The sequence below is a fragment of the Scyliorhinus canicula genome, chromosome 15 (assembly GCF_902713615.1).
Source record: "Scyliorhinus canicula chromosome 15, sScyCan1.1, whole genome shotgun sequence".
In the NCBI taxonomy this organism is placed as follows: Eukaryota; Metazoa; Chordata; class Chondrichthyes; order Carcharhiniformes; family Scyliorhinidae; genus Scyliorhinus; species Scyliorhinus canicula.
In genome coordinates this window covers 99,666,916-99,693,298 of record NC_052160.1, presented here as the reverse complement: position 1 = coordinate 99,693,298, position 26,383 = coordinate 99,666,916, and the positions used below count along the sequence as shown (strand labels likewise).

The 26,383-nt window shown below is 42.8% G+C and overlaps 1 protein-coding gene across 1 annotated transcript in view; it reads left to right on the top strand.

The window, feature by feature from the left end:
• LOC119978408 (NADH-cytochrome b5 reductase 3-like) overlaps positions 1 to 26,383 on the top strand; it is a 35,714-nt gene that overhangs the window by 6,531 nt on the left and 2,800 nt on the right. Inside the window, exons 2-8 of the mRNA XM_038820035.1 lie at positions 4,855 to 5,004; positions 5,365 to 5,437; positions 7,303 to 7,409; positions 14,812 to 14,941; positions 17,568 to 17,651; positions 20,646 to 20,731; positions 26,021 to 26,120. Coding sequence (XP_038675963.1) covers positions 4,855 to 5,004; positions 5,365 to 5,437; positions 7,303 to 7,409; positions 14,812 to 14,941; positions 17,568 to 17,651; positions 20,646 to 20,731; positions 26,021 to 26,120 — 730 coding nt within the window. The remainder of the gene's footprint in view (positions 1 to 4,854; positions 5,005 to 5,364; positions 5,438 to 7,302; positions 7,410 to 14,811; positions 14,942 to 17,567; positions 17,652 to 20,645; positions 20,732 to 26,020; positions 26,121 to 26,383) is intronic.

Sequence of the window (26,383 nt, the reverse complement as noted above, 5' to 3'; positions counted from 1 at the left end):
TGTGGTCTGCATGGACTTCTCAGTAAGGCTTTTGACAACGTAGAACATAACACTGCAGTACAGGCTCTTTGGCCCTCAATGTTGCGCCAACCTGTGAAGCCCATCTACACTATTCCCTTATCGTCAATGTGTCTATCCAATGACCATTTGAATGCCCTTAGTTTTGGCGAGTCCACTACTGTTGCAGGCAGGGCATTCCACGCCCTTACTACTCTTGAGTAAAGAAACTACCTCTGACATCTGTCCTATATCTATCTCCCCTCAATTTAAAGCTATGTCTCCTTGTGCTAGACATCACCATTCGAGGGGAAAAAGGCTCTCACTGTCCACCCTATCTAATCCTCTGATCGTCTTGTATGCCTCAATTAAGTCACCTCTTAACCTTCTCTCTAACGAAAACAGCCTCTAGTCCCTCAGCCTTTCCTCATGAGATCTTCCCTCCATACCAGGCAACATTCTGGTAAATCTCCTCTGCACCTTTTTCAATGCTTCCACATCCTTCCTATAATGCAGCGATCAGAATTGCACGCAATACTCGAAATGCAGCCGCACCAGAGTTTTGTACAACTGCAACATGACGTCATAGCTCAGAAGCTCAATCCCTCTACCAATAAAAGCTAACACACCGTACGCCTTCTTAACAACCCTCTCAACCTGGTTGGCAACTTTCCGGGATCTATGTACATGGACACCGAGATCTCTCTGCTCATCCACACTACCAAGAATCTTGCCATTAGCCCAGTACTCTGTCTTCCTGTTATTCCTTCCAAAATGAATCGCCTCACACTTTCTTGCATTAAACTCCATTTGCCACCTGTCAGCCCAGCTCTGCAGCTTATCTATGTCCCTCTAACTTGCAACACCCCTCCGCACTGTCCACAACTCCACTGACTTTAGTGTCATCTGCAAATTTACTCGCCCATCCTTCTACGCCCTCCTCCAGGTCATTTATAAAAATGACAAACAGCAGTGGCCCAAAACAGATCCTTGTGGTACACCACTAGTAACTGGACTCCAGTCTGAACATTTCCCATCAACCACCACCCTTTGTCTTCTTCCAGCTAGCCAATTTCTGGCCCAAACTGCTAAATCACCCTGAATCCCATGCCTCTGTATTTTCTGTAATAGCCTACCGTGGGGAACCTTATCAAACGCTTTACTGAAATCCATATACACCACATCAACTGCTTTACCCTCCTCCACCTGTTTGGTCACCTTCTCAAAGAACTCAATAAGGTTTGTGAGGCACGACCTACCCTTCACAAAACCATGTTGACTATCTCTAATCAAATTATTCCTTTCCAGATGATTATACATCTATCTCTTTTAAACTTTTCCAATACTTTGCCCTCAACAGAAGGGCAAGGTCCCACACAGGAGACTAATCAAGAAGGTAAGGGCCCATGGGATCCAGGGAAATCTGGGCAAATTGGATTAAAATTGGCTTGGTGTCAAGGCAGAAGGTGTTGACGGTTGTCTTTGTGAAAGGAAGCCTGAGTCTAGTGGTGTTCCGCAGGCCTCTGTGTTGGGTCCCTTGCTTTTTGTAATGTATGTTAATGATCTAGACGGGAAAGTGGGTGGTGGTATGATCAGTAAATGCACAGATGGCACAAAAAGTGGTGATATGGTGAAGAGAACCTTGGATTACAGGGCAACATGGACTGGCTGGTCAGATGGGCAGAACAGTGGTAAATGGAATTTAACTGATGCTGCATTTTTTTGAAGCACTTAACCAGGCAAAGGAAGGCACAATGAATGGCAGGATGCTAGGGAAGAATAGAGGGACCTCATAGGACCTATGGACAGGTAGATAAGGTGATTTATGACATATGGGATACTTGCCTTTATTAGTCGAGACATAGAATATAAGAGGGACTTTTATGATGCAGCAGAGTACTGTGTGTAATTCTGGTTGCCACACTATATAGGAAGGATGTGATTGCATTAGAGGGTGCAGGGGATTCAGTACTGTGTAATTCTGGTTGCCACACTGTAGAAAGGATGTGATTGCATTAGAGGGTGCAGAGTGGATTCACAAGGATGTTGAATCAGCTATGAAGAGGTTTGGTTGGGGGGGGGGGGGGGGGGGGGGGTCGTTCTTTAAAGCGGGAGGGACCTTATTGAAGTGTACAAAATTATGAAGGACATGGATAGAACAGCACAGAACAGGCCCTTCGGCCCTCGATGTTGTGCCGAGCAATGATCACCCTACTCAAACCCACGTATCCACCGTATACCCGTAACCCAACAACCCCACCCCCCCTTAACCTTACTTTTTAGGACACTACGGGCAATTTAGCATGGCCAATCTACCTAACCCGCACATCTTTGGACTGTGGGAGGAAACCGGAGGACCCGGAGGAAACCCACGCACACACGGGGAGGACGTGCAGACTCCGCACAGACAGTGACCCAGCCGGGAACTGAACCTGGGACCCTGGAGCTGTGAAGCATTTATGCTAACCACCATGCTGCCGTGCTGGATAAGAAGAAACGTTTCCCCTTAGAGGGGGTCAATACGAGTAGCACGATAGCATAGTGGTTAGCACAGTTGCCCCTCAGCTCCAGGGTCCCAGGTTAGATTCCTGGCTTGAATCACTGCCTGTGTGGATTCTGCATGTTCTCTCCATGTCTGTGTAGGTTTCCTCCGGATGCTCTGGTTTCCTCCCACAGTCCAAAGATGTGCAAGTTAGGTGGACTGGCCATACTAAATTTGCCCTAGGGGTCCAAAAAAGGTTAGGAGGGGTTATTGGGTTCTGGGATAGGGAGGATGTGTGGGCTTGGGTAGGGTGATCTTTCCAATTGGCCGAATGGCCTCCTTCTGCACTGTAAATTCTATGAAATAGATTTTCAGATAATGGGCAGTGGATTTGAGGAAAAACGTTTTTACCCAGAAGGTGGTGGGAATCTGGAACTCTTGCCAGAAAGGCTGGTAAGAGGCAGGAACCCTCCCAACACCCTACAGTGCAGAAGGAGGCCATTCGGCCAATCGAGTCAGCACTGACCCACCTAGGCCCCTCTTCCATTCCATCCCTGTGACCCCACCTAACTTGCCCATCTTGGGGAAACTAAAGAGAAATTTAACTTGGCCAATCCACCTAACCTGCCCATCTTTGGACTGTGGGAGGAAACCGGAGCATGCAGAGCAAACCCATGCAGACACAGGGAACGTGCAAACTCCACACAGACAGTCACCCAAGGCCAGAATTGAACCCGGGTCCCTGGCACTGAGGCAGCAGTGCTAACCACTACCACCGTGCTGCCCTAAAAGCATTTTCTGTGGTTGAAATGCCATAGTAAACAAGACTACCTACCAAGTGCTGGAAAATGGAATTAGAATAGATAGATGCACGAGGGCTGGCACTGACCCAGTGGGCCAAAAGGGCCTCATTTTGTGTTGTAAAATGACTCTAACAACTGTTTGCCAGTCCTCATGGCAATACAGCTTTTTCTCCTCGTGTCATCTCTTCCTTTTAGATTCTTCAGAATCTGCCTGAATCAGGAGTTTGCATTTCTTCCCGAGTTGCATTTGTTTATTAATTGTCCTCTCTTAAATGTGGTGATCTGATGTCATTCCTACTTGACCTCTCCCTGTTAAATACTGAACCAAAATAATTGTTTTGGACATTTCACTATTCCTGGCTCTGATCTCAACTATCCTTCATTGACCATATTCTCTCCTCCCATGTGCCTGTAGAATAGAATCCTTACAGTGCGGAGGAGGCCATTTGGCCCATCGAGTCTGCACCGACCATTCAGAAGACCACACCACTCAACCTTTCGACAATTGAGGGGAAATTTAGCATGGCCAATCCACCTAACCTGCACATCTTTGGACTGTGGAGAACGTGCAAACTCTACACAGACAGTTGCATAAAGTCGGGATCAAACCCAGGTCCCTGGCACTGAGGCAGCTGTGCTAACCACTGTGCTGCACCTTGTGCTACTGTGCTGCACCTTGTGGCAATATTTCACTCTGATTTAATTTCATAGTTCCTCTTTTGCTTTTTTTTTACTTCGAGTATCCCTTCTCCCCTGTAGTGCCTTTGGTAAATCCCCCTTTCCTTAATTTTGCCTTATCGATGGTGTTTCATTGATTGGTTCGTCTTTTAAGCAAAATGTTTTTTTTTTTCCTGGGCTGCTGTGATAATTCACCAATAATTTTATTTTTCCAACTTCTATTAGCCCCTGAAATCAACTATTCTATAATTTTTTTTTTGTGCTTCTCCTATGATCATCCTAAATTATACTATGGTCACTATTGCTTGGATGTTCCCCTACATTTACTATTTGCGCTGTTCTGGTTTGTTCCCATTAACCGGGAGATTGAGTCTGAAGAATTGCATTATGTTTATTTGCTAGTTGCTGTAAATTCTGGCCCAATTCACTAGGTGATTTCCATGTCATGATAAATCCAATTTAAAACTAATCTTCTCGTGACTTGTGATACAAAACTGTTTTTAACATTGGTGAAATGGGAATCCATGTCTCCTTGGTGCCTGAGCAGACTCTTTTTTTGTAATCAAACTGTTTTGACATCATGTTGTGCAGAGTAAATGCATAGGTTTCTTTTGTCTCTGCTGCAAAAAATGTTTCCTAGTTAGCCATGTGATTTTAGTGCATCCGGTTCATGTGAAGTTTTCTTATTTTAAGCTGGTTGAAATCTTTGTTCATATGTAATGTGGTTTGGTCCTTTGCCATTTTAACTAAGTGCATACTAGTGTTGGCTTTTGTTATACTGATCTTTGTATTCTTAATTACAAACTCATTAGATTAATTCTGTCACCTGAGCTAAGTAATCTTGAACCACTCGCTAAAAATGGATGTAAACATACTATTGCTCTTGTGTTACAGACTTCCGGAGTGCTTTTTGCAATTGGTGCCGTATTTGTAACAACAGTCGGAGTTATTGTGGGACACTATGTTTTGTCCAAAAAAAAGAAGCCTGCCATCACTTTAAAAGATGCCAATGAGAAGTACCCACTGCGGCTGATAGATAAGGAGGTAAGTAACATTTTGTTTCTTTTCTGTTATGGCACCCAGACCCCAAGTTATATTAGGAACCCGGATGTGAGCCCAACAGTTTTTAAATTTGTAAAGGGAGGAAAGGATACTTTGGTCCAGGAGTTATTCCACTGACAAACTAAGGGACCTTTTGATATTAAAATAAATATTATTATTAACACCCAAGGAAAAAACAGCTTTTCAACAGTTCTTACAAAAAAGAAAGTCTTTGGGCTTTCTTTTCCATCTACATCTTAAATTTGAATTAAGCAAAATCCACTCCTAACATTATGCAGTTACACTTACTCTTTCAAACTATTAGTGTTGAAGGACTCACTTTCTCTTTTGCTTTTTGAACAGATTGTGAGTCACGACACCAGGCGGTTTCGATTTGCTCTTCCTTCAGTCGATCACATTCTTGGTTTGCCTGTTGGTAAGTTACTTACACCCTGATCAACAGCTTTATTGACTGTAAACTACACAAGAACATCCTGAATTGACTGGTCATGAGACTTCTATTCCCTTTGGGAGCAAGTTTTCATTTCCCTTTGTATCTGCTCTGTATATTATTATTAGTGACTCCTGTTTTAGCTGTCTTGATTGGTTAGATGTTTGCTTCTTTTAAGCCAGTAACCTAGCACAATGTCCTTGTTTAGAGTCACTTTGTAGGGAAATGAAACTGATTAGAACATCCATGGCGCTTCCCAATCATGCTCCGATCAAAGAAAGATTTTGATCAGTTGCTTTAAATGTTATAGCAGTATATCTGTTTAGGGTTCACGTGTTCTCAAGAATAAAAATCTCAATTACCTGCAACTTCATATCCAGTAGTATTTGCAAGTACTGTGCCCTACATCTCCCTTCCAGCTATCCTCTCCTTGTACTCCACTCCATTGCTCTCCCTGGATTTGCTCTACTTTGTTTCTCTTGTGCAGGTACTACTCACTTTATTGCATTCTGATCAACAAGTTCTGGGAATTCCATTCAACAAGAAAAATAAATGTACTTTTGGCCTTGCCAAACGCCCATCTCCTAGTCTGTCTGCAAGCAATGTGCTAAGACATCTGCTAGTCGGGATTTATATTGGTAAACATTAGAAATAAGGTATAGTTTTAAATGGGTTTAATGTTTCTATGCCTAGAGGTTAAAACCTATATTTGGATCCATGCTGGATGTGTGGCGGTTGATTTTCGATTCTATTATGCTTGGAGAAGGTTATGGTGTGACAAAAATACAACTAATAGGGGTTGCTTAGCAACTGGAGGGCCTTGTAAGGATTTAATAAAAGCTTTTTAAGTTTTAGTTTGGGCTGAATTTGTGGGTAGTTGGAAACAGGACCTCTGGGAGTGCACATCTCTCAATTCTGCCGAAGAATGAACCGAATGTGAGCTGCAAAGACGGGCTTAATGAAGTACAGCTTATAGCCGTGATAACCAGGGAATTGGGACTGAGAATGTGTTTTAAGACCGCAACCGAGACCAAGGTATTGTCCAGATTAATTCAAGGAAGTGTGAACAAACTTTTGAGTTAGACACTTGCAGTAACCAGATTTAAAGTGGGGCATGAGCCTTCAAAGGTAAAACAAACATCTGATGCCATTTTAACAGTCTGGGAATTGAGGGGTAAAGCAGTTGTGAGCAGTCTGCACAGCAGACCAGACTAATAAACCTAGAGGGGTGGTACAAAATTCTGGACTGTATTCGCTGTTAAAAGTGGAGCAGAAGCCAAGTGTCATTTGGAAACCATAGTCTGGATTTTGGAATGCAAACTGCTAAGGGAAAGCATGATTTGAATGTGACTTTTGAAGGCACAATTTGAAATCACTCATGGAAGATGGAGTTCAGTGAGACAAGGTGGCTCACAAGAATCATCTGGGCAGATTTGGAAGAGAATCCACAGGCATTTTGAGTTCAGGAAAAATGTCTTACTACAGTCATCTTGGGTACTTAAAAGGGACTTGGTCAATTAGATCATTGTAGCTTAAAATGTACTTTGTGATCCGTGTTGATCTTAAAATCTGTGTGTAATTGTTAAGCTAAGGGGGGAGGGAGTAAAGGTACATTGTATAATACTATTCATGTTTAATGGCTTTTCTTTGTAATGGTACTGTGACACACTTGCTATGTTTTATACAAAAAAAATTAGTCTTTTGAACCAGAGTACTGGGATCTTCCTGTCCAGTTCTAAGATCAACTGGGATCATAACATACTTCTGCAGTTAAGTTTTTTTTTTTAATGTATTACTTTAGCGGTTCTTAATTTAATGTTTAAACACCAATTGTTTGGCTTTCAATACAGGAAAACATGTGTATCTCTCTGCAAGAATTGATGGAAACCTTGTTGTGCGACCATATACTCCAGTTAGCAGTGATGACACCAAAGGCTATGTGGATCTTGTTGTCAAGGTAATGCTTAATTCCATACTCACCATGAGCCTTAAAAAATATTGAAAGTCTGGCAGCATTGTGGCGCAGCGGTTAGCACTGCTGCCTCACAGCTCCGAGGTCCTAGGTTTGATCCTGGCTCTGGGTCACTGTCTGTGTGGAGTTTGCACATTCTCCCTGTGTTGCGTGGGTTTCACCCCCACAACACACCGATGTGCAGGGTAGGTGGATTGGCCACGGTAAATTGCCCCTTAATTGGAAAAAATTAATTGTGGTCTAAATTTATTTTTAATAAAACAAAAGAAATATTGAAAGACTCTGCCTCCATGACCTCTTTTTTGAGTAAGCCGAGTTTCAAAGGTTCCCAATTGACCCCTTGTCTTAAATGTGCAACCCCTTATTTAATATTTTATTGAAGCATTTGTAATTTTTACAGTTTAACATTTCTTACAACCGTGTGGGCTGACACATAAAACACCAAAAACAACGTCCTATCGCTGACCCATACTCTGACTTCGGGGGCTCCGAGTCCCTTCGTCCTTGAAAAATCCGACTCTATGCCCCCCACCCCCCGATCTTCCGACACCCCAAATATTGCCAGTTCTGGAACCCCCCCTTATTTTTAAACAGTGACCCTTCGTTCCAAATTCTGAGGGGACACCTCTCCACACCAATCAGTGAAGATCCTTTGGGTTGTTAACCGTCACCGTTTGCTCTTCTAAACTCCTAGTGGATACAAGCTACTGTGTCCAACTTTTCCTCCTGAAACAACCTGCCCATTCCAGATATAAAATCTAGTAACTATTTTCGGCGCATTTACATCTTTCCTTAAGTAAGGAGATGAGAGAGGTTCCAGTGGATTGGAAAAATGCAAGCATATCACCCACCCTTATTCAAAAAGGGATGGAGGCAGAATGTGGGCAACTACAGACAAGTTAGTTTAACATATGTTGTTGGAAAATTGTTAGAACCAATTATCAAGCCAAAGCGCTATCCATCTGAGTCGGTGTGGTTTTAGGAAGGGCAAATCATGTTTGACTAATTTGCTTTGTTCTTCGAAGATGTAACAAGCAAAGTGCATAATGGGGATCCTGTAGATGTAGAATATCTGGGCTTCTGGAGTTTGATAAGGTGCTGCACAGAAGGTTGATTCACAAGGTGTGATCACATGGGATTAAGTGTAATTTATTAGATTGGATAGAAGACTGGTTGACGGACAAGAGACAAGAATCGGGATAAATGGGTATTTTGTCTGGATGGTAAGATGTAACTAGTGGGATGCCACCGGGTTTGGTCCTTGGGGCCCCAGCTATTTACAATCTATATTAACGACTTGGATACAGGGATAGAAGGTTCTATAGCCAAATTTGCAGATGGCGCAAAAATTGGTGGGGCAGTAAGTTGCAATGAGAAAAGAAGAACCTTGCAAATGGAAAGGTTAGGAGAGTGGGCCAAAATGTGACAGATGGAGTTTAAGTGTGGGGTCATGCATTTTGGGTGGAAAAAAAGGGAAGGCAATTTATTATCTAAATGGGGAAAGACTCTGGGTGCTCCTGATTCCTTTTTGTCATTTTGTTTGTTTGTGAACATGTGGGCTAATGTTTGGGGTTTGGTGGGAGGATGGGATCATTATTGTTATGGGGATTGACATTTGTTACTGGTTATTGTTTGTTGGATGTAAATGTGGGAGAAAATGTGAAAAAGGAGAATAAAAAATATTTAAAAAACCAGCGTGCAGGTGCAGCAGATAATGAGGGAAGTAAATGGAATGTTGGCATTTATAGCAAAAGGAATTGAGTACAAAGGTAAGGAAGTGTTGCAACTATACAAGGCATTGGTAAGACCTTGCCTGGAGTATGTTTTGGTCCCCTTATTTTGAGGGAAGATGTAGTGGCATTGGAGGCAGTTCAGGGGAGGTTCACTTGATTGATTCCAGAGATTTTTTGAGGGGGGGTTGTCGTATAAGGAGAGTGAACAATTTAGGCCTATACAATCCAGACTTTAAAAGAATGAGGGGGAGATCAAATTGAGATATACAAGATGCTAAAAAGTATGGATAAAGTGGACTTGGAGCTGATGCTTCCTCTTGTGGGGCATTCTAAAACACGCGTTCATAATCTTAAAATAAGTGGTAGCAAATTTAAAACAGATTTGAGGAAAAATTACTTCTCCCAAAGGGTTGTGAATCTGTGGAATTTGCTATCCTAGAGTGTGGTGGATGCAGGAACAGTGAGTAAATGTAAGGAGGAATTGGACAGATTTTTAATTGGTAAAGGGTTATGGAGAACTGGCAGGACAATGGAGTTGAGGCCAGGATGGGATCAGCCATGATCTCAATAAGGGTGTTAGGCTCGGGAGGCGAAATTGCCTACTCCTACTCCATGGTCATGTATTCTAGGGAGGAGATGATGCTCCGGCTGATTTTGCAATCCAGCTCTTGATCTGTAACATTGTCGGTAGCAGATGAGGAATGGATCAGCCATGATAGAATGGCAGAGCAGACTCAGTGGGCCAAATGGGCTAATTCTGCTCATATCATGAACTTATGAGACCAATACTGTGCACAGTCATTCAGATGTGGTCTAACCCAAAAGCGTATAAAGTGTAACCTCCATACTTCCTTTACCAATGAACAAGGACATTCCTTCCCTATTTACTTGCTGTAAGTACATTTTGCAATTTGCTCACTAGAACACCTAGACCCTTCTGTAAGCCATGTTTGGCAATCTCTCACCATTTGGTGCTTATACTCTATATATTTGTCAGATCTGTCAACTCATTTAACCTCTATCAGCTCTTTGCTTTCCTTTCTTTGTCCAGAAGTTTCACAACCGTACCTTTTTTCATCCAAGTAATTTATTTGAAATTATTGAGGCCTTGGCACTAATCCCTGTGATACCTCACTCATTCCATCTTGCTAACCAGAAAATAACACTCTGGCAATTTCTTTCCATGCCAATATGTTGCCCCTACACAATGGACTTTTATTTACTGCAATAACCTTTGAAGTAGCACCTTATCAAATGCTTTCTGCAAATAGAACCTTCCCCGAGTCTAGCTAAATTTAGAAAATTAAAATCAATACCTTAGTAGCCACTCCTTTTTAAGACCACTAGGATGAAGTCGATTGAGGACTTGTCAGCCTGCTGCTCCAACCATTTTGTTCAGCACCACTTCCCTAATGTTATAGTTTCCTTCCTTGAGTTCATTCCTACCTTCCGTTCCCTGACTTTACAGCTATTTCTGGGATGTTACTAGTGTCCTCCCGTAGGGAAGGCCAATGCAAAATACCTGTTTCAGTACATCTGCCATTTCTTTATTTTCCTTTATTCCCCAGGTTGTCTTTTCTAGAGGGCCAGTGCTTACTTTTTATTTTCCCTCCTTATTAATCTTTAGATTTTCTGCTCTTATTTTCTGTCCAATTTTCAAACCTTCATATGCTGATAGTTAACCATGAATGGTGAATCCTCCCCTTTGAGTGTTTGTTTGTTTCTTTCTCGTTTATTGGATGGATCTATGCTGGTGTATTCTGAAATAATCCGCTTTTAAATATCGGCATCTCTAATGACCTAGCCAGTTCAATTTAGCTCTTCTATGTCGTCATAATTACCCCTATTAAGTTTAAAATACTATTCTTCGACCCATCCTCCTTTCTCTCAATCATGATCACTACTCAAGGAATCCTTCGCTGAAGTAATTAATTTCATCCTATCTCATTGAACAATACCAGGCCTAGTATAGTTTGCTCTCTGGTTGGTACTGGACATGCTCCTGTAAGAAAATATCCCCAAACATTCCATGAATTCCACCATGTAGGCTTTATTTTGCCCATCTGATGCTTCCAGTTCATATGTAAATTAAAATCCTCCATGATTATTGCCATATCTTCAAACTCCTCTGTTGTTTTTCTTTATACCCCTACTACCGTATGGTTACTTTTAGAGGGGCCTGTACACCATTCCCACAAAGTGACTTTTGTTTCTCATTTCCCCAATTGATTCTAGTTTCCTGAACTTAAATTGTCCCTTTCCATTGTGTTAATGTTGTCATTAACGAGCCACTCCTCCTCCTGTCCTTTCTAAATGTCAAAAACCGAAATTAGGAGCAGGAGTGGGTCATTCAGCCCTTCGAGCCTGCTCTGTCATTCATTATGATCATTCAGTTCAGTAACCTGTTCCTGCTTTCCCTTTCTACCCCCACTCCCCAATCTTCGAAAATCCTGCAAGTATAATCCTAAAAGTCATGTACCCTTCAATATTCGGGTTCCAATCTGTCAACCTGCAGCCATGTCTCTAATTGCCATCCGATCGCATGTACTTATTTCTATTTGGGGGAGGGGGCAAATGTCGTCATCATCATTAAATGCTTCTATTGGGTCTAGTTCCGTGTGCTGACTTGATCTACATCACCAGGCAATGTTAGGAATTTTTAACATCTTTGACTCAATATGGAGTCTGGTTTACAGCCGAAAGAGGCTCTTCACCCCACCATGTTTGTGCCTTTTATGCTACGGCGTTTCAAGTACTAGTCTAGATACTTTAATGTTGTGTTCCCACCTCTACCACCCGTTCGGGCAGTGAGTTCCAGATTCCCACCACCCTGTGAATTCTCAAATTTCCTTTTCAATCTCATCACTGTAAATCTATGACCACTGGTTATTAACCCCTCTACTAAGGGGAAAAGTTTCTTCCTATCCTTCATAGATTTTGTACAGCAGACCTTCTCTTGCTGTAAGGGAAAACAACCACAGCCTCTCTTCATAGCTGAAATGTTCCATCTGAAGCAACATCCTGGTGAATCTACTCTGCTCTGCACCCTTTCAAGTGCAATCACGTCCTTCCTATAGTGGGATGGCCAGCACTGCACACATTAGTCTAGCTGTGGCCTAATGAGCATTTTGGACAGCTCCATCATAATCTCCCTGCTCTTGTATTCTATGCCCTGGCTAATAAAGGCAAATATTCCAGATGTCACCTTATTTTTCTGTCCTGCCTTCAGGGATCTTTGGATAAGCATCCCAAGATTCGTCTGGTCCCCTGTACTCCCTAGCGTCCTACTGTTCATTGTATATTCCCTTGCCTTTTAGTCCTCCCAAAATGCATGTCAGACTTTTCAGGGTTAAATTAGTTTTGTACATCTGACCAGCCCATCTATATCATCCTTTAATCTTGAGGCTTTCCTCCTTGCTGTTTACCTGTCATCTGCAAACCACCCATGTTCACATCTAGATCAGGTATGTTACAAACAGAAGGGATCCAGCACTGATCCTTGCAGTACACTACTGGACACAGGCTTCCAGTCACCAAAACAACCTTTGACCCAAATCCTTGGCCTCCTGCCACTAAACCAATTTTGGATCCAAGAGCTCACCTGACACCGTACAGCCAGTGCAAATGCTTCATGTAGAAAAGCCATGAAATCAGAAGTAAAATGTTGTACACCTTGGCAGCACGGTGGTGCAGTTGGTTAGCCCTGTAGCCTCACAGTACCGAGGTCCCAGGTTTGATTCTGGGTCACTGTCCAGACATTCTCCCTGTGTTTGCGTAGGTTTCGCCCCCACAACACTAAGATGTGCAGGCTAGGTGATTGGTCACGCTAAATTGCCCCTTAATTGGGAAAAAATGAATTGGGTAGTTTAGATATTTTATTTTTTTAAATGTTGTACACCTTCCTGTGTAGCGATTACTATTGATAGCCCAAGAATACATAGGATAAGATTTTCACACCCCATTTGGGCATGCTCCAAAACCTACCTTTTTCCTCCCCCACTCCATTGATACCAGTGACTCTTTCGCTGTCTGAAGAGTAAAAAGTTAGAAAGCTAAAAGCACTCTTTCCCTCTGCACCGCATTCTCACGGTACTCCAAATTCCCAAAGACACTTGCTCTCTGTCTGTCTCACTCACTCTGACTCTGTCACTCGGGGTGTGCTCTCTCCCAACTGCTCATGTGTGAATCTTGCTGATCATGCGCTTCCAACAGTCCCTTTCTTCAATGGAGGTGAGCAGGGGCGACATGTGGCGTGGTGGTTAATACTGGGACTGGTGCTGAGGACCTGGGTTTGAATCCCGGCCCTGGTTCACTGTCCGTGTGGAGTTTGCACGTTCTCCCCATGTCTGCATGGGTTTAACCTCCATTAATCAAAAGATGTGCAGGTTAGGTGGATTCGCCATGCTAAATTGCCCCTTAATTGGAAAAAATAATTGGGTACTCAAAATTTTACAAAAAATAGATTTTTTTTTAAAGAAAGGTGAGCTGAGATGACCCCTACTAGTTAAGCTTCAACAGTAATCAACACTATTGAGGCCCTATTCCAGCTTCGGCTGATTGACCGTTAACTGACACTCTAGTCAGCTACCACCTTTATTGACCAATAAATTAGCCAAAAAGCTTTAATTAAATTATTCCTTCTGCACCGCCTTCATATTTATAATTGTGCATCCTTTTTATGTCTTTCACATGTTGCATATGCAAGTTTCAAAATTGCTGTACATTTGGCAGAAGGAATTGGGTCTGGAATACTCTTGGGAGAAGGGGGAGACACGAGACCAGACCAGAAATAACAAACATGGTGCCTTTAAAACAAATGTTCCTCATGGAAGTGCGAATCATGGTTTGGAATTAGTTGTACGTCGTTTGCTGAATTGCATTGTTCATATATAGTGAAAATTATCTGGGTCAATAATTTGTTGAAAGATGAGAACTAATGAGATTACACTGCACTTCACACAGTCAGGTAATTAGATGGAAAGAATTAGTTTGCATCAAACTCAGCTGCTTCTTGTGTGCCCTATTTCAAAGGCTGCAAAAAAATTATTTTCTGTGGCATATGCTTGTCTGATTTAGCCATTAGTTGTGCCAACTGCTTAGCTTAATTTTCTGCCCTCTGTCTGGAAGATTTATATTCATATTACATTCTATGTTCCTATACTAAAGTAGCATCTGTGATTCTCCATTCCGTTTTGTGTATATAATTCAAACACTGGTTCTAAGATATTGACAGGAAACGATCGGGTAGATACCCGACTTCCACTGGTTGGAGATTCTAAAACTAAGGGGCATAGTCTAAAACTTGGGGCCAACTGTTTAGGACAGATGTTAGGAAGCACTTCACACTCTCTCCCACAAGTTAGAATCATAGAATTTACAGTGCAGTGAATTTTAGAGTTCATTTTATAACTATATAGCTTTTTGCAAAGATATTGAGGCTATGGGCCAAAGACAGGTATATGGAGTTGGGCCACAGATCAGCCATGATCTCATTGAATGATGGCTGGATAGGCTCGAGGTTCCTATATAAGATATTGAGCTTTACATTTTGGATAAATTACTATTCACTCTTGCTGAGCCTATTTTACTTGCTTCCTCTGGAATGGACCCACTAGCCTTCTGCGTTTATAAAGCTTGATATTGTCTCTCTGCAGATCTATTTTAAGGGGGTACATCCCAAATTCCCAGAAGGTGGCAAGATGTCTCAGTACCTGGAAGACCTGAAGGTCGGGGATACCATTCACTTCAGAGGGCCGGGTGGATTACTCACTTATAATGGAAAAGGTGACATTTGTTTGCAATCACACTTTACTGGCATTACTGAAATGTTCGGTTTGAAGTAAGGATCAGCAGCACTTTGTGTCTATATGCTTCTGGGGAAGTAGCAGAAAAACAACCTATACCTATTAATCTGCTCGGTGTAACCTTAGCACAACATGTGGAATAAATTCTTAGCATAATGTTGTGTTTGGAACACTAAAGGGGTCTAAGTGCTACCTGGTTGGAGATTTTAAAACTCTTCAGATATTAACAACTGGCAACTTGAAAAACAGTTGGAAGATCACCTCCATTTAGGTGTGTAACTTAACTTGTGCACTCCTGTTGGTGTTTTTTTTATTGATTTATGAAATGAGAGGTTGGTGTTGGCATTAAACCCAGCTCATTGTACAGGTTTCTCTGAAAATTGCACGTGCTGCAGGCATGCTTGTTTTTAGCATGATACATGTTTCCTACCATAAAGTAACTTTCTGACCCGTGCAATACTCTTTGATCGCAAAGCTGTTGTATAATAACAAGTGAAACCTATGTGCAGTTGGGTGTTTGTAACTATCAGATAAAAAGGGTTCATTTCTGTCTGTCGTGTATTCTCATAATTAAAATTCTAAACTAATGCACTTTGTTTAAATATCAACAGCAACAATTGGGCTATTAATAAAACTAAGCAAATTGGGCTGTGCACAGTTTCTCACAACAGGCACGGTGATGGTTCTAAGCCAGCTAGTTTCCAACTTGTGTGATTTAAATTGGCTTTCCATATTTGTGCTTGACCTCTGCTGCAGAACAAAAGGTGGCAGCAATTAAGCTAACATTTCAATCCAGACAATTGGCTTCCACAAAAAGTATGGCTGGGGGTGCTGGGAAATGTAGCCAGTCTGAAGCTCCAATTATGATCTTGTTAAATATGTCCTTTCAAAATCTTTTCATTTTGCAAACTGGAAGCTGCAACCATTGCCTTATGCCAGTGTTATTCAAACATTTTTTCATGCCACCCACACTGGCAGACCTTTGCCGCGCATGCAATGTTCACTTACCTTTTATGCAAAAGGGGAGCCCGCTTGGTCCTCACTTGAATCATGCTCACAGGAGGAGAGGGCCTTTATGCTGTCCTCTTTATGTTAAAGGAAACTCCAACCTCACACGTAGATCGTTGTGAAGGGCAATAGCAACAAAATTAATGTTTACTCTGGACTGGATATTCCTGGGAGATGCTACACCAGAATGCTGACGGCCTCATGGGCTTTTGGTGCATTTTATTGTGGTGTTACTGGTCAGCTAAAGCAGCATAGTCTTTTAATTTGGAGTCAGCTCTGACTCTGGGTTTTCCAACTCAAAAGGAATTTTTCACCCATCGTTACTCTTTGAAACCACAGTGCATTTGCCCTGATTAAAGCATTTCCCTCCAGCCAATTTCATCTTCTGGCTTCTAAAAGCTCCCAGGACCTACAAATCAAAATCCTTTGTTTAAAAACATGACCACTGCAGTCAAACACACTGGCTTTCAACCCTTAATGCCCAATGTTCAGAATCAAATATTCCTAAACTCGAACCTGAGTTAACCTGAATACAGTTTTACTGTGACTTATGATCCATTAGCATTGGATCAGTCCACTACTAGATCTCTCCTTTAATCTAACTTCCCTCCCGCTATTTAGCATGCTGTCATACCATGTACATGGTGGTGCAGTGGTTACCACTGCTGCCTCACGGCACTGAGGACCTGGGTTCAATCCCAGCCTCGAGTCACTGTCCGTGTAGAGTTTACACATTCTCCCTGTGCCTGTGTGGGTCCCACCCCACAACCCAAAAAGATGTGTTGGGTAGCTGGATGGCCATGCTAAATTGCCCCTTAACTGGGGGGGGGGGGGGGGGGGGGGGAGAAATTACCATGTACATGTGGAGAAAATCCTGCCCATTTTAGGTGGATTATCACCTCCTGGTGGTTCCCTTGCCATGCAAACCACCTAGTCCTGTTGCATATCCTTGAGTATATTTTATGCCCTTGCTTCATTTATCAGTTGGGCCATCAGGAAATGTTAATGCCTTGTGTAATCAGAAGCTAAAACCATGGAAATGGGTCAAGAACCTCCAATGCCACATCCACCCAACAATAAAACATTGGGTTCACATCAGTGAGCCCTTCCTCATAGATGAAACCTAACCAAGGATTGGGTTATTTTGTAATTCCCCTTGCCATTTAGAGGTTTCCATATGTGCAAAATAAGTCTGAGCAATTGTCAGAAGAGATTTGTAGGTGTCTTTTCTTGCCTGGGTTAATATATTGTAGAATAGGATTTATTCCCAAGTGCAGAAGGCATTATGAACTGCAACATCAAGAACATAATTCACTCCTGTTTTGCCATTTTTTCCTGGATGGATACTGAGATTGATCGAAGACGGGATTTTTTTTCTCCCCACATAAGGAGCAGACAGTAGTTCAAACATTTTGTCTTCTACGTGTAACCTAAAGATAAGAATATCTTTGCCTAACCCCAGGCAAAAAATTGCTTTGCGTTTATCAATGTAAGCACAGCCCAGGTTGAAGATGAGTGAAACTTAATTATCATACTCTTGAGTTGTCTGGGTGGAGAGACAATTGTATGGTAATTATAATTTGTTTTCTTGCTCCTAGGCAAATTTGCCATCCAGCCTGACAAGAAATCACCACAAGAAACCAAATATGCCAAAAAACTTGGTATGATTGCAGGTGGATCTGGTATGTACTTTGTTGAAAATGTACAGCTTTGCTTTGATTGCCAATTTAATATGGTTCTGTTGAGTGACTGTATTGTGCTTGTGACTGTATTGTGCATTGCTTCTTACTAGTTTGTAAATAGACAGTAAATTGGAAATGGTTTTAACCCCTTCTCATACTGTATCAGAAAGGGGCTTCATGAAGCCCCTAGCTGGTGAGCATAAGGAGAGTGCTGACATAGAACAGTACAGGCCCTTCAGCCCACAGTGTTATACCGACCATTTATCCTAATCTAAGATCAACCTCAACCTCACCCACACCCCTTCAATTTACTGCTATCCATGTGCCTGTCCAAGAGTTGCTTAAAATGGCCCTGATGACTGTCTCCACCACTTCCACAGGCAGTGCATTCCATGCACTCGCCACTCTGTGTAAAGAACCTACCTCTGACATCGCCCCTAAAACTTCCTCCACTCCAATCACCTTAAAATATATCCCTCCTGACAGCCATTTCCACCCTGGGGTAAAGTCTCCGGCTATCCACTCTATCCATTTCTCTCATCACCTTGTACACCTCTATCAAGTCGCCTCCCTTCCTTCGTTCCAGTGAGAAAAGCCCTAGCTCCCTCAACCTTTCTTCATAAGCCATGCCCTCCAGTCCAGACAGTTTGCTGGTAAATCTCCTCTGCACCCTCTCCAAAGCATCCACATCCTTCCTATAATGAGGTGACCAGAACTGGACACAATATTCCAAGTGTGCTCTAACCAGGGTTTTATAAAGCTGCAGCAAAACCTTGTGGCACTTGACCTCAATCCCCTTGTTTAACCTCAATCCTCTTGTTAATGAAAGCCAACAAACCTTCTTAACAACCCTATCAGCCTAGGTGGCACCTTTTTGAGGGATCTGTGTACGTGGACCCCAAGATCCCTCTGTTCTTCCACACTTCCAAGAATCCTGCCTTTAACCCTGTTTTCAGCATTCAAATTTGACCTTCCAAAATGAATCGCGTCACACTTATCTAGGTTGAACTCCCATCTGCCACTTCTCAGCCCAGCTCTGCATCCTGTCAATGTCCTGTTGTAACCTACAACAGCCCTCGACACTGACTACAACTCCGCCAACCTTTGTGTAATTGGAAAAATTACTAACCCACCCTTCCACTTCCAAGTTATTTATAAAAACCACAAAGAGCAGAGGTCCCAGAACAGATCCCTGTGGGACACGACTGGTCACTATACTTTCCATCCACTACCACTCGCTGTCTTTTGGCCAGCCAATTCTGTATCCAGACAGCCAAATTTCCCTGTATCCCATGCCCCCTAACTTTCTGAATGAGCTTACCATTGGGAACCTTCTCAAATGCCTTGCTGAAATCCATATACACCACATCCACTGCCCGACCTTCATCAATGTGTCTCGTCACATCCTCAAAATATTCAATGAGGCTTGAGGCGTGACCTGCCCCTCACAAAGCCATGCTGACTATCTTTAATCAAACTGTTTTTCTAACCTATATGTTTTTCTAAATAATCATTAATCCTATTTCTCTGGATCCTTTCCAGTATTTTGCTCATCAGACCCAAGACTGACTGGTCTGTAATTCCCAAGGATTTCCCTATTGCCTTTCTGAACAGGGGAAATGCATTCGCCTCCTTCCAATCCTCCAGTACTACTCCAGTGGAGAATGAGGACACAAAGATCATCAACAGCTCAGCAATCTCCTCCCTTGCTTCCCGTAGGATATACCCAAGGTTACTACAGTATCTGGCCCAGGAGACTTGTCTGTCCTGATGTTTTTCCGTATTTCCAGCACATCCTCTAATATCAACCTCATTGAGCCTATTAACCTGGCTCATGCTGTTCTCGTGTGCAACAAGGGCCCTCTCTCTAGTGAATACTGAAGCAAAATATTCTTTTAGGGCCTCCTCTACCTCCTCGGACTCCACACAAGTTCCCCCCACTATCCCCGATCGGCCTAACTCTCACTCTGATCATCCTCTTCTCATGTGTAAAACGCCATGGGGTTTTCCCTCATCCTTTCCGTCAGGGCTATTTCATTGCTCCTTATAGCTCTCCTAAGTCCATTTGAGTTCCTTCCTGGCTACTGATGTATTGGGCAGGCTGGGTTGATGTGGACTGCACTTGATGCAGTGTAGTGAGAGACAGACCTCCAACACTTAATAAGATGCAACACTATTTTATTTAACGTCTAACTACTATACATGTTCAACTGTGGGTTGACACTGCTGACTTGACTGGAGACCTATGTACTAGCCTGACCAGACTTACTAGCTACCGCATGGTGTTTGCACTGGATAGCTCTCAAACTCTCACTGTCTCGGTGGCTGGGTCGAGAGAGAGTGGGAAACCTGGTGCCCTCTGGCTTTAAAGTGGTCGTGTCGTGTCTGGTGATTGGCTGCTCTGTTCTGTGTGCTTGCTGGTCATCCTGTGTGTCAATCACTGCCTGTCTGCACTCCATTATATACATAGATGAATATTATGACAGCTACCTTGTAACCCTCTAGAGCCATGCCAGATCCTTGCTTCCTCACCTTCAGTAAGCTTCCTTCTTCCTCACCCTTCCATGTGGTGGGTGCAAACACATCCTATAACCATCTGCACATTGTTTGGTTTTCCTTCCATGCTAGGAACTTTGAAACCAGTAACTTCTACACAGCTGTCTCATCTATCTCATCTGACCAATAATTGAACCTGGAATCCATACCACCTTGCTTGATATGCCTACCACAGGGCATTTAAAGACCGAGCCATGCATGGCTTTCAATAGAAATTCAATTGCACATGAGGAAGATAGAAGGAATTAAGACTTTTTATATTTTCCTTTTTGATAAGTTGGGGAAATAGAATATTTTATGTGGGATTCCAACTGACAGAACATGGAATGTTGGCATCACTGGGGCACCAGATTGAGTAAAATCACGAGGTCATTCAACCACATTAAAATGTCTTTGTTTGGATGCCCTTTACTCATTTGCTGCCTTCTTCTTCTATAGGTATTACACCAATGCTGCAATTAATTAATGCCATCATGAAGGATCATGAAGACCCAACTCTGTGCTATTTACTTTTCGCCAATCAAGTGAGTGGACTAAAATGTTTGTTGAGCCAATCAAAATGTGACAAATTTAATTAAAGCTCTTGTAATGGGTGTGTCTAAAAGCAAAAACTTGTATAGCACCTTTCACAACCTCTGGATATCCCGCTCTGTGGACATGGAAATGTGGCAGCAATTTTGTGCACAATAAGATCCCACTGCATTAAATGATAGAGCCGCAACATTATAGAAGTGGAGGATTTCTTTTGCATGTTTGGTTTAGTTTTCTGATTGAAAAATCAAGGCTTTGTTACACCATCCTTCTGTCCTGTTAATGAAAGACATTTAAAAGCCCACAATTGTTCACAATTTACATAGATGATTTGGAGTTGGGGACCAAGAGCAACATGTCCAAGTTTGCAGACGACACTGAGATGAGTGGTAAAGCAACAAGTGCAGAGGATACCGGAAGTCTGCAGAGGGATTTTGATAGGTTAAGTGAATGGGCTAGGGTCTGGCAAATTGAATACAATGTTGACAAATGTGAGGTTATCCATTTTGGTAGGAGTAACAGCAAAAGGGATTATTATTTAAATAAAATACAGTAGTCCCCCATTATACCGTGCTCCGCGGTTTGTGATATATGGCGGGAGGGGGCTTATGGACCCCAACTTACTTGACTCATTTTAAACTCTTTTTGAAACAGCACCTTTTTTAGCCGCGATGATTAGACCGATTAGCAGCGATGCTTACCCGCGATGATTACTGTAGAACGATTAGCCGCGACCGATTAGCCCGATTACCCAGCCATAAAAGGGATACCTTTTCCAGTGCAGGTATCTTCGAGTTCAGTTACTGTCGTTCAAAATGTTTAAGCGCAAGTCTTGCACAGTGAAGCAAAAGATACATTTGATAGACCGGCTTCGAAACGGGGAAACGAAGGCAAAATTATCCAGAGAGACTGGTGTACCAGAGTCAACCCTCCGTGGGTGGGTGAAAGATGAGCCCAATTTAAGAACATATGTTGGGACAGTTTCTCAGAGTGAAGGGCTTACCAGGAAAAAGGCAAGGAACGCTAGTGACATTAACTTGGAGAAGGCTGTGTTCACCTGGTTTGTCCAGGAACAGTCTGGTGGCACCCCCCTATCTGGACCTATCATCAGGACTCGGGCTGAGAAGTTCCATCACCAGCTCCACCCAGAGGACAGCAATTTCGTAGCCAGCAAGGGTTGGCTCCATCGGTTCCAGAAAAGACATGGGATAGGTGCAGTTGCCATCAGTGGTGAACAGAGATCCGCCGACTCGGGAGCAGCAGCAGCCTTTCCCGACATCCTCAAGAACTACATGGTGCAAGAGGAGCTGACCCCAGAGCAACTCGACAATGCAGATCAGTCAGGGCTCTACTGGAAGATGCTGCCTGACAAGACCCTAGCTGTCAAGGATGATGCCCACAAGACTCTGGGATACAAGCAAGCCAAGAACAGGCTCACCATCCTGTGCCAGCAATGCCACGGGAACACACACAAGCTGAAGCCATTGATTGTGGGCAAATTCAAGTCTCCTAGATGCTTTCACCACATCAACATGGAGAACCTACCCATTACCTACCGGAACTCTGGCAAAGCCTGGATGACAGCTTCCTTATTTGAAGAGTGGTTCTTCAAGTTCTTTGTACCCAGTGTCAGGGACCACCTTAGTGCCCACAACTTACTGCAGAAGGCCACACTCCTACTGGACAACTGCTCAGCCCACCCTCGGAGATGTTCTCAAGACCAGGTATGGGCAGATCCAAGTGCTCTATCTCCCAAAGAACACCACCAGCAAGATCCAGCCATGTGATGCTGGCATCATTCAGACCTTCAAGTCTGTATACAAAAAGGAACTGATCCTGGAAATGAGACTCTCCTCTCACTGTCCCAGATTACCTGAAAGCCATCACCATCAAGGATGCCTGTTATCTGGCAGGGAAGGCCTGGGGAGCTGTGACGGAGAAGACCATCGCCAACTGCTGGAACAAGGCCCTAGGAGCAGCACTCCCATGACCCCAATATTACCCGGATGAAGAGGACTTCGTAGGCTTTACTGAAGCAGAGATCAGGGCAGCTGAGGAGAGGCTAGAGGACCACCTGGATGAGAACCTAACACTCCAGGATTGGGTGAACAGGTGGGCAGCAGCAGAGGATGACATGGCACCCGCAGAAACATTCACAGAGGAGGAGATCATCGACCAGGTCACCCAAGAGGAGGCAGAAGAAGAAGAAGAAGAACCCCAGCCCACAGTTGCAGCAAAGAGCCACTTGGATGCCATCACGCACCTGAAGTGGCTCATAGCATACACAGAGCAACAGGACTTCGACCCGATATACATCCTACACCTGAAGAACCTCCAGAGGCAAGCACAAGTCAAGATGAGGAAGGGGATGTGCCAGAAGAAACTCACAGACTTTTTAAAATGATTTTTAAAAATATGCTTGTAAGTACAATTTTAAGTATATTGTTGTATGTATATATTGTATATATTTTAATAAATTTAAAACTTGATTTAAGACTTGAATGAAAGTTGATGTTTTTTATTTAAAACGCCCTTCCATTCAGCACAGTCAGCGATGTGCTGACTTCTCGTTCATTCATTTGGATATCCGCGGCTCGGATACAACGCGGGTGGCTGTCTTGGATCCGAACACCCGCGGTATAACGGGGGACTAATGTATTAAAACATGCTGCTGTGCAGAGGCGCCTGGGTGTGCTCGTGCATGAGTCGCAAAAAGTTGGTTTACAGGTGATTAGCAATGAAGGACAAAATTCCATTCGCCTTATTTGAGGGATGGAGTTTAAGACTAGGGAGGTTATGCTGCAATTGTATACGGTGTTAGTGAGGCCACACCTTGAGTATTGTGTTCAGTTTTGGTCTCCTTACCCGAGAAAGGATGTACTGGTGCTGGAGGGTGTGCAGAGGAGATTAATTGGGTTAATCCCTGAGCTGAAGGGGTTGGATTACGAGGAGTGATTGAGTAGACTGGGACTGTACTCGTTGGAATTTAGAAGGATGAGGGGGGATCTTATAGAAACGTATAAAATTATGAAGGGAATAGATAGGATAGATGCGCGCAGGTCGTTTCCACTGGCGGGTGAAAGCAGAACTAGGGGACATAGCCTCAAAATAAGGGGAAGAAGATTTAGGACTGAGTTTAGGAGGAACTTCTTCACCCAAAGGGTTGTGAATCTATGAAATTCCTTGCCCAGTGAAGCAGTTAAGACTCATTCATTAAATGTTTTTAAGATAAAGATAAATAGTTTTTAAAAGAAGAATAAAGGGATTAAGGGTTATGGTGTTCAGGCCGGAAAGTGGAGCTGAGTCCACACGATCAGCCATGATCTCACTGAATGGCGGAGCAGGCTCGAGGGGGCCATATCATAGAACAGTACAGCACAGAACGGGCCCTTCGGCCCTCAATGTTGTGCCGAGCATTGTCCGAAACCAAGATCAAGCTATCTTGTTCCTCTTGACAAGACATTCAACCTCTTTTGTGAACCATGCTTCCCTCACACGGCCATTTCCTCCCTGCCTGAGGGGGACATACCTATCAAGGACACGCAGTATTTGTTCCTTGAACAAGCTCCACTTTTCATTTGTGCCTTTCCCTGACCGTTTCTGTTCCCATCTTATGCTCCCTAATTCTTGCCTAATTGCACCATAATTACCACTCCCCCAGTTATAAACCTTGCCCTCCCCCAGTTATAAACCTTGCCCTGTCGTATCGCCCTATCCCCCTCCATTGCAATAAAGACAACAAATTGTGGTCACTAAGGTCATCCAGGAATAAAAGTTCACCTTAAACAACTTTTAAATCGCCTCCCTCTCCCACCAACTTCACAAGTGGAGGATGGATTTCAAAACAGTGGCTCTCTCTCCCTCCACTTTCTCTTTGTCTCTCCGCTCTCCAGCTCTCTCCCTCTCTCGCCCTCGCGGCTTACCCCTGCTCCTAGTGCTTGTGTTAATGACCATCAGGTAAAATCATTTATCTTGATGTTGGTTTGAGGCCCTGCTTTTCTGCAGTCCGTTGCAGTACAGTCTTTAACATCTATCCAAGAGGGCAGTCATTTTTGGTTTAATGTCTTGGAACAATAACACCTTCGGAGCCTTTGCAGGCATTTGTGACATGCTGCCAAGGCAAAATTACCCAAACTGTACAATCTTTGGTACTTCTGGTGGAATCTTTGGTGATTCTGATGGAACTGCATTAAATGAAAGAGCTGCTACATTATAGAAGTGGAGGATTTCTTTTGCATGTTTGGTTTAGTTTTCTGATTGAAAAATCAAGGCTTTGTTACACCATCCTTCTGTTTTATTAATGAAAGACCTTTAAAAGCAAAATATTGCAGATTCTGGAAATCTGAGATTTTAATTTTAAAAAACACAAGTACTCAGCAGGTCAGGTAGCACCAATGGGAAAAGAAACAGTTGCCATTTCAGGCCCTTGAATGCTGACAATTTCCAGAATTTATTTTATTTAAGAAGGCATTAACAGGGCTGGGTGTGATGTAGGAAGGTTGGGGGAGTGTGAATTTCTTTGCTAATAAAAATTTATTTTAGAAATTTACCACTGCAGCCATGTCATGGTTATTGTATGTATTCTAGACTACCGCCTTGAACCAACATTTGCTTTGGGTAAATAACGTAGAAAAGTCCCTTTGTTTCTCCATGTCAACAGCAGTGCAGTACTATGGATATTTTGTGAAATTTGTATCAAGTCCTAAGCCAAATCAAACCTAGCTAGTTCGTCAACCATTCAACAGTAACTAGCATTTATATGCCATCTTTTTCGAAAAGTAAAACCCGCAAAGTGCTTTAAAGGAACATAAATTTAAAATAATTGACACTGAGCCAAAGACGTTGGAGCAGTTGACCAAAAACTTAGACTTGGGGTTTTATCACCTCTTTTAAAGGGGAAATTCCAGCTTCAGACTACTCCAGGCACAGCTGCCAGTAATGGAAGCAAGGAAGTTGGGAATGTTCAAAGGGACAAGGATTGGAGGATTGCTGTTGTTGGAAGGTTGAATAACTTTGCAGGGGAGGGGGGGTCAACACAATAGGATTTAAACAAGAATTTTTAATTTGAAGCACTTGTAGATCAGGAGTCATTGTAGGTCACTGGGTGATGGAACTTGGTGGTGCATTAGGAAATGTAATTTAAGTTGTGGAGAATTAAAAGAGCACATTTTATTAGTCTTGGATTTAACTCTAGTTGTGGGCATACACTAGTTGCTGCAGCATTTTGTACATCAGAATATAGTGGGGTAAACCAACATTTTTTCAATATTTTATTTTGTCAGACTGAAAAGGACATTCTGCTTCGTGATGACTTGGAGGAAATTCAAGCTCGGCATGCTGATCGCTTTAGACTGTGGTACACTGTGGATAAGGCTCCTGAAGGTAGATCCTAAAGCTTTTGTTTAATACAGCTCCATAAAGCAAATTGCAATGAATTATTTTGGCATTCGCCAGTGGGAGAGTGTTTATAACGTTCTTGGTTTCAAATAATTGTTACAGTTCTTAATTTGTTCAGTACAGGTATACAAACTTTTTCTTTTGGGGCTAGTAGTTTCAACATCCCTTCCACCTGGGGATTGCCTATGTCTGTGTACTTTGAATGATGAGCAAATGCTAATAAAACAAAAAAAACAATCCATTAAATA